Source organism: Hydractinia symbiolongicarpus, chromosome 11 (genome assembly GCF_029227915.1).
Source record: "Hydractinia symbiolongicarpus strain clone_291-10 chromosome 11, HSymV2.1, whole genome shotgun sequence".
Classification (NCBI taxonomy): domain Eukaryota; kingdom Metazoa; phylum Cnidaria; class Hydrozoa; order Anthoathecata; family Hydractiniidae; genus Hydractinia; species Hydractinia symbiolongicarpus.
In genome coordinates this window covers 5,555,050-5,564,506 of record NC_079885.1, presented here as the reverse complement: position 1 = coordinate 5,564,506, position 9,457 = coordinate 5,555,050, and the positions used below count along the sequence as shown (strand labels likewise).

The 9,457-nt window shown below is 32.9% G+C and overlaps 1 protein-coding gene and 1 long non-coding RNA gene across 2 annotated transcripts in view; both read left to right on the top strand.

Annotated features, from left to right (window-relative positions):
* The window catches only part of LOC130614166 (uncharacterized), a 41,529-nt gene that overhangs the window by 5,389 nt on the left and 26,683 nt on the right, over positions 1-9,457 (top strand). The window lies entirely within an intron of this gene.
* On the top strand, positions 35-1,462 carry LOC130614162 (NSFL1 cofactor p47-like). Its single transcript, XM_057435572.1, has one exon. It carries the CDS (start codon positions 227-229, stop codon positions 1,349-1,351), a length of 1,125 nt encoding a protein of 374 aa, XP_057291555.1. The 5' UTR covers positions 35-226; the 3' UTR covers positions 1,352-1,462.

Sequence of the window (9,457 nt, the reverse complement as noted above, 5' to 3'; positions counted from 1 at the left end):
CATAATTGCATTGCGACATAAAATGTGTGTGTGTGTGGAACAAAATCATAAAAATATAATAACATAATGTATTTTTCTGACTTTCAAAAAACAAATGGTGTTATTAGGGTTTCTGTATTTGTCCTTTTGTACATGTTGAAATAAATTATTTATTTGTAGTCATAATTCTCATCTCGTAAAATCTCTTTCGCTTGCACTTTTATCGATTTTCTTTCGGATACACAAGATGGCGGACGAAAACAGTCAGCTTATATCCGAATTTATTTCAGTAACAGGGGTTGATGAGAATAGGGCAAAGTTTTACCTTCAATCTGCAAACTGGGAGTTGCACACAGCGCTAGCAACATTTTATGATGACGATTCTGATGATGTAGTGGCAGTAGACCCACAATCACATACTGGCAGTTCAAATATTAAAGACGAAACTTCTCCCACGCCGCCATTATCATCTTCTCGTGCAAGCAAAAGTCAACCCAGTCGCTTTGCAACGATATCTCAATTTCAAAGAGAAAACGATTCTAGTGGTGATGAAGGACAAGCTTTTTATGCAGGTGGATCTGAAAGAAGTGGACAGCAAATTATTGGTCCTGACAAAAAAAAGAATCCAACACAAGCTTTGTTTGATGCTGCTAAACAACATGGTGCACAAGTTGTTGAGGATCATGCTCCTAGCAGTAGTGAGAAAACAAAACATATTTTTCAAGGTGCAGGTTATACATTAGGATCTGATGTTGAACCCTCACATCAAGTAAGTGCAGCACTTAACCCTGCTGATATACAAGCAGAGCCAAAGAATGTAAAGATAAAATTTTGGAAAAATGGTTTTTCTGTTGACAATGGACCACTTAAAGACTTTAATGATCCTGGTAATAAAGAATTTCTTGATGATATTGCTAGGGGTGAAATTCCGAGGGAATTAAGAGCAGAAGTGCATGGTGGGGAAGTTCACGTTGATATGGAGGACCATCGCGAAGAGGATTATGTTCTACCAAAAGAAAAATTAAAAGCTTTTTCTGGAGCTGGACATACCTTGGGTAGTCCTGCTCCCAGAATTTTGGAGAATGTGCCTGCTGCAGCCGCTAGAATTCCAAGTCAACCAACTTTTAAAGTTGACGAAACGAAACCAGTTACCACGATACAAATAAGACTTGCTGATGGAACCAGACTTATTTCAAAATTTAACCACCACAACACTGTTGGTGATATTAAAAATTTGGTAAAAAATGCAAGACCTGGAACAGGAAATTTTAATTTAATGACAACGTTTCCTAATAAAGTCTTAACAGATGATTCAATCACTATAAATGATGCAAAACTTTTAAATGCAGTTGTTGTTCAAAGGATGGTGTAGATGAGTTTTCATTGTCACAGTACATTTTGTGAGAATATATATACATCTTGTCTTGTGTAAGTACATGTAAGATAAATTATTGTTTCATGAATAAATATATGTTGTTTCAAATTTAAATGTTTATTCCCAATTAATAGAATTAATTAACCACCACCAACAAACTAAAGACACCTTGTTACTAATAAGGTTAAGACCTCACAAAATTACTTTTGTTATTATATTTCAAGGCACTAAAATTCCCAGACATTTTAATTTCGCGTTTTTGGTGTCAAAATTGCATTTGGCAGCATATTAATTTGGTGGTTCAAGTTAATTGGAAAAATTAGTTTACAAGGTCTCAGTTCTTTTATTTAAGGAAAGTTGACGACACTGGCTTGTAAATTAGAGAAAACCTTGTTGATATAAAGAAGATTCTTTGCTTCTCTCAAATCAAATTAACTGTCAATGATGACAAAGACTACCTTAAGTGGATAAATTTTGACGAGGATTAAATTTGGCGAATTTCAGTGACATTCGCCAAATTAAATACCCGCCAAAATTTTGATAACTGACTATTCGCCAATTTAAATACTTGCCAAATTTAACACAATTTACCGTTCGCTAAATTAAATCCCCTTCAAATTTTTAAAAAATATGATTTTTTTGTTAATTAAGGAAAGAAAGAAATATTTCTTTCGCAAAAACGAACTTGTGTTTATATATACGTTTATTCTTATTTTTGATTTCCGCCAGCGAAGGCGGAATGAGATATGGAGATAGATAGAGACAGCGCAGCTAGGCTGGACGCCCGAATCTTATCCAGGCTAAAGCCTAAGTCCTCGTTTTGACAGATGTTTTTCTGAGAACGAGGCTAAAATGAGTTTTAAGCCAATAAGAATCCTAACAGTGCATCAAATCGTTTTATTATCCAATGAACAACACTTTATTTTAAAGTTTATATGCTATCGAAAGTTAAAGCTGGTGCAGTGTAGCATAATGAAGATCGTCTTATAATGCACCATCTTTGATGTTATTAACGTTTCCCTTTAATAATTACGTCATTTCCTTCTGTACAATTTTGCAAGCACGTAAACTAAAGCTATATTCAGCAGAACTAATTAATTATTCATGAATTTTAATTTAAAGAGGAATTGTTGAGGCTGAATATCTTTGGTGAAAGATAATGTATTAGAGCTATAAAATCGTGACAAGTGTGTTATAAAAGAAAAAATAAGTATATGTAGTCTGAGAATAACGTTTCGTAACTGATTATGCGAAAAAAATTTGCTGCCACGTTTAAAGATATTTTCCAAGCTGTTTTCAGAGAAAAAGAAAATAAATAAATTTTGTTTTTATTGTTCATCAATTTTCACCAGGTTTATTATTTTTCTTTTAAATTGTTGTTATATAGAGAAATGAAGTTTATGTAAGTTAATTACTCAGTCTTCTTCACAGTTCAGTACTTTTTAGGTTATTGCTAATGGCGGAAATCTTTAAGCCGCAGGGCTTCTTGTTTATAAAACATTTTAAGACATAAAAGTTCATTTCTTTGTGTCATTCGTCCAAATAAACATTTTTTGTATTTGCCAAATTAAATCCTCGCTAAATTTAAAAAAAAATAATATTTGCCAATTCAAATCCCCGCTAAATTTTCCATTTTGGTCATTCGCCAAATTAAATACTCGCCAAAATTTATCCACTTATAATGTCTTTTTCGCGATTTTGAGTATCTATCAATTTGTTAAGGAACTAACCAAAATGGCAGCTGACTATGAGAAAGCATTGACTATCTACGTAAGTTTTCTTGGTATTCTATTTTACCTATAACAAATTTTATTTTTCTAATGGGTGATTTTATGGCCCGCTGCAGAGTTCAGGACCAAAGAGTGCAGGTGACCATGGGTAAGCTTTTCCTTTTGAAGTAAGTTTTTGCATGTTTTGACTCTTCAAAGGTTATAGAACTACCATGCAAAGTTCTGATCTTGTTCTCTATGGGTAAGTTTGTAAGCCAATTACAACATTGAGGATCCAGCTGACTTGGTCCCTGCAAATTTCCTCCTTTTTTGGTTGTTATGTTAACACATTTGTTTTGCCTCAAATTTTCTATCTTGTCTCCGTCGGTGTATGAGTGCCATTTGGCGTACGTGGTTTGGTCATTTGTTCCTTATAGCTCCGGGGGCAGACCAGCTGATCAAGCTTAAAATTATGCAGCAGGAACATCATACACATCAATTTCGGTGAAGAAAAATTTTGTTTCTTATGGGTAAGTGTGGATCATTGAGAGCTCCTGTATCAATAGAATAGACAAGTATTTATTAACGAAATGCTTAATGTTGGTTAACCTCTGTGTTCAGAAAATTTTAAATGTAAATTCTCATTGTTTTGTACTTTTCAGTATCTTTCTAGTCTATGATTGATTTGACAATAAGAGATGATGCACCATTGTACTGTCGATAAAGAGATGATATTTATGATAAATTAAAAGGAAACTCATTGGACAAGTACTGGTCAAAATTAACTCTTGATACCCTGCTTTAAGATTTATGATAGAAAAAAAGAATTTATTCGGATTTCTTGAGATGCAAATAATTCACATTGAAAACGGTTTTGATTTTATTTTAGAAGATACTTTGTACAAACTATTAGAAAACGAGAAGCCCTGCGGCTTAAAGATTTTTTGCCATTAGCAATAATCTGAAAAAGTACTGAACTTTGAAGAGGACTGAGTAATATGGGGTGAACGAAATCATTGAATATTCTAAAATTTAAAATTCAATTTTTGATTATTATTGAAACTGTAAATTATAGCTAACTTAACTGACATAAACTTCATTTCTCTATAAGAACAATTTAAAAAAAAAAATAATAAACCTGAAAATTGATGAACAATAAAAACAAAATTTATTTATTTTCTCTTTTTCTCTGAAAACAGCTTGGAAAATATCTTTAAAGGTGGCAGCAAATTATTTTTTACATAATCAGTTAGGAAAGGTAACTTTTCTTTTATAACACACTTGTCACGATTTTATAGCTATAATACATTATCTTTCACCAAAAATATTCAGCCTCAACAATTCCTCTTTAAAATAAAGTTTATGAATAAATAATTAGTTCTGCTGAATATAGCTTTAGTCTACGTGCTTGCAAAATTGTACAGAAGGAAATGACGTAATTATTAAAGGGAAACGTTAATAAAATCAAAGATGGTGCATTATAAGACGATCTTTATTATGCTACACTGCACCAGCTTTAACTTTCAATAGCATATAAACTTTAAAATAAAGTATTGTTCATTGGATAATAAAACAATTTGTTGCACTGTTAGGATTCTTATTGGCTTAAAACTCATTCAGCCTCGTTCCCAGAAAAAATCTCTAGCCTGTATAAGTTTCGGCCGTCCAGCCTGGCTGCGCTGTCTCTATCTATCTCCCATCTATCTCCACAGGCGATTTTAAAGATTCCGCCTTCGCTGGCGGAAATCAAAGAGCGTTGTGTTTGAGAAAAAGTTGGAAAAAGTGGATAAAAAAATGATATTCATTTTATGTAGAAGGAAGATTTTTAACCAAATTTAAAGTTCTCATATGAAACACTGAAATTGTCGCTAAAGTGGCGTTGTTTATATGGGGTCCTGCCAACATTTCCTTTTATTGATTAAGTCATTGAACCATGTAATGACCTTTCAGGCTGTACATAATAATTGTGTCCACAACTAAACACTAGAAAGGAGTATAAAAGTCAGACCTTAGCAATAAAGTTTTGCTTTTTTTTCAAATGTTGTCCCGTGGGCTTAGCGTTTGATTTCTTGTTGTAGTTTTTGTTTTTAAATCAACTACTTTCGCAGTTTCTGATGTAGTTAGTGTCACAAGTTTTGAAAATAAAACATATTCATGTTGTATTTCCTTCCATCTTGCTAAAGCATTCGACACTGTAAACTACACAATACTTTTGAATAAACTTTACCATCATGAAATTTGGGGAATATGAAATGGCTGGTCCAAGTCTTATCTTTCAGAAAGGATACAAAATGTCTTTATATCGAACTGTTTATCTCCACTAGCATCTACATAAACGACAACTAAATTAGTTGGTATCACTTTGCATGTGACGGTTGTTTATTTCTAAAAAGCACCAAAAAAACACATCAGCCATGAACTGGACAACATTTCTAAAATTTTTATGCTCTAAGCCTGAAGGTTAATAAATCAAATTTTATCTGTTTCAGAAATAAATGAGAAATTAGAAATGATAAACTGAAATGGAAAAAACATATTGCACAAGTAAGATTTAAAATTACATAAGGCATTGAAATACGCAACATAGTTAAGCATCTTGTGCCACTGCCTCACCACGTGTTAACATCTATGCTACTTCTTCCCATTCACATCCCATTTGCTGTAGCACTGAATGAAACGGACAAATTCCTAAAGTTCACCAAGCTATTAATAAAATGGCGAATGTTAAATTTTATTTAACCTGGAACAAGCCTGCGTAATAGAATCATAAAGACTAATGACGCTAACAATTATTTTAAGAAACCATTCTTGACCCCGAGCTCTTTGAGATACACCTCAAGGTTTTAATCTCAAAGAGCTTTGGGGGCGAGAATGATAAGAACCGTATCGAAAGAATTTCACATCTATAACTATTTTACTAGAAAAGCCACCAAGAAAGGTATTTTTCGCCTCACCTGGAAAGTAAGCTATTTCCGCTACTGCCTAGTTGATCTTGCAGATTATGGAAGGAGTCAACCCCTAAGTCAACCTTCTCCAAAAAAATTAATTAAGAAATTATTAAACATCTTATATAACGTCCAACTTTGTAAATATATTTATCGCGTTGTTAATACTGCATTATAATAGTTTCCGCCATCGAAGGCGGAATCTTTAAAATCTGTTGAGGCTGAATATTTTTGGTGAAAGATAATGTATTATAGTTATAAAATCGTGACAAGTGTGTTATAAAAGAAAAGTTACCTTTCCTAACTGATTATGTAAAAAATAATTTGCTGCCACCTTTAAAGATATTTTCCAAGCTGTTTTTTCAGAGAAAAAGAGAAAATAGATAAATTTTCAGTCTTGCCGTTGTTCTTATTTTGTTTTTATTATTCATCAATTTTCAGGTTTTTTATTTTTCTTTTAAAATTGTTCTTATAGAGAAATGAAGTTTATGTAAGTTAAGTTAGCTATGATTTGCAGTTTCAATAATAACAAGAAGCCCTGGGGGCTCTAAGAATTTCTGCTCGCTACCAAAATATTTGATGACAACCTGCTAATTCGTTGTTATCGTGCCAAACATTCGAAGAGGTTTAGTGCATGAAGCTCTGAAGATAAAACACACAAGTGATATTACATCTTACAACAAACGCAAACAAAACGAAACGTGTCATAATAAACTCACACTTTAAAAGAAATTGCGAACAAAAATTATAGCCTATCATTCATGGTTGAAAGTCTTCTGATTGAAACGTTTATGGTCTTAAACGGCATTTAGTTGACAAAAAAACAAAATTTTGATAGCACCATCATGTTCAGCATACTTTTTTTATTAACTGTGCCAAATTTTGTCGAAAATAAAGTAGTTTAAATTTTTGGACCAATTTTAGCCTAAAATGACATTTAAGGTGTCCAAAAATAGAAATTTTGGTGTCACCATTATGTTCAGCATACTTTTTTTGTTAACTGTGCCAAATATTGTGGAAAATAAAGTATTTTTTATTTTTGGACCAATTTTGGCCTAAAATGACATTTAAGGTGGCCAAAAATCGGAATTTTGATGTCACCATCATGTTCAGTATACTTTTTTTGTTAACTGTGCCAAATATTGTGGAAAATAAAGTAGTTTTAATTTTTGAACCAATTTTGGCGTAAAATGACATTTAGGTAACAAAAAATCAGGAGGAACGTGAAATCCCAGGGTCGATTTTTTCTCAAAAAAATGCTCCAAAAGAAAAAACGACGGTTTTAAAGAATTTCCTTCGCCTTCGGGCGCGGAAATTCAATGAAAAATTGAATTTTAAAATTTTAGAAGATTTAATGATTTTGTTCCCCTATATTACTCAGTCCTCTTCAAAGTTCAGATTATTGCTAATGGCGGAAATCTTTAAGCCGCAGGGCTTCATTGTACCATTCCTTTTCTGGTAATGAAAATTAACGATTTTAAAAACAGGTTTCTTTGAAATGATACACAAAGTTAACGGACACAGGAATGTTAATGAATTTTTATGCTGTAGCATTGTTAAGGCACAGTTGCGTCCGGTTTGTTTTATAAAACTCGTCGCTCTTGTAGTAATTGGTAAAGTATTCACGAAAGTTTACAAAAATCAAAATTGATTCTAGATGAGAATAATCTAATCCAGCCAACTTTTTATTACCGACCAAACTTTTTTGCCGACTTTTTTTTTTCGACCAAATTTTTTTGCCAATTTCCTTTTTTTTTTTTTTTTTGCCAAACACCACTTTCTGCTGATTTTTTACGGACGAAAATTAGTTGCTGACTTTCCGTTTTTTTTCCTTGTTGCTAATTTTTATCAGTTGTATGCAATTATTCTTGAAATGAACTAAACTTAAACTTCTTTATATACCTATAACCATTTTTGTTGTTGTTTTATTTTTAAAAAAACTTCAAAATCTAAACCTTCTTGATCATTTTTTTTGTCTGGAAATTGGTCCGCCGAAAGTAACTAAATTCAACAATTTAGTCGGCAGAAAGTGACTAAATTCAAAAATTTAGTCTTCAAAAGTGGCTAAATTTTGTCCAATTGACTAATAGTTTTGCCGACTTTTTATTTTTGCCGACTATTTTTTTGCCGACTTTTTTTACCAATAAGGTATCGGACAACAGGAACGAGGTTGGCAAAATGTTTATAAAAAAGTTGATTAAGAAAATGATCAAAAAGAGGAAAATAAACGTACGTAAGATATTTCTTATTATATCGCTAAGTAGAATCGAAGCGCCATCAAGAATCACGTCATATTTACTCCTTAGAAACTTACAACCTGTCCACCTTCGTCAGGTGGTTACCTGTCTAAAAATCTTACAAAAGTTCATCAAGTTAAGTGTCTACGTTGTAATGCGTGCTATGTTGACCAGACAAGCCGTCATTTAATACACCGGACAAAAAGCACTGGCGAAATGGTCCAGCAAATCGTGATACTATGTAATCGTGAACAGAAAATGGAAGATGTTAGTATTATTTGTTCAAATAGCAAGTTAACGTACCATTGAACGATACTGGAAGCAAGGATAAACACCAAAAATAATAATTGTTAACTGGAATAGCAAAAAATGTAATTGATAACTGCGAAATTATGTGAAAGTAACCTCAGGCAAAGTGTTCATCCGTTCTTGCGTTTTGGTAAGGCAGAACACGTCATTTATAAAAAAAACCTTTTCAAGTTTATCTAGGAAAATGCGTACTCTAAAAAAGGTTTTTATTAAGTGATCACATATTTGTCCTGTCCTTATAAGCGACCAGTGCAATATTTTAAAATGTAAAAGAAATACCCAAGGGGGTTAAACAGGAACCTCCACCCCAGGGTTTGCTTCTCTTTATTATACCGATACAAAAAGGGAAATATCCTGGAGTCAAGGTTACTTATAATGTAATTTAGATCTTCTTTGTGTTGCGCGTGAAAGTATTTTCAAGTTAACCAGGCACGTGTTTAAGATCATCGCCACATTACCAGGGACGGCGATACGAACATGTTCGTATCGCCGTCCCGGGGTCAGAAAAGATACAAGATGCCCTGGGGACGAGGTTGCCAGGTCTGGTCCTGCTAGATTAGGGGAAACCTAAGTTTGTTGAAATCCGCGCTTTGTGAAAAACAAATGATTATTTTCTTTGTAGATATTATGTTTGGCGTTCTCTAATGCATGTTTTTAAAGAGGGAGCGACTCTGCATCATCCCTCGTTCTCCTCGTTCTGCAATTTTTAAACCGCTAAACTAAAATTCATTCAATCGCAACAGCGCGATGGTTTGGTATTTTTATACGCACTATATAATGTAAATTAATCTCTTATAATAATCTAGCATAAATTATTCATGATAATATAATATAAATTCGTTTTTACACAAAACATCGTTTCTTCTTCGCGATTGTAATTATACACAGCATTTTCATGTTTTA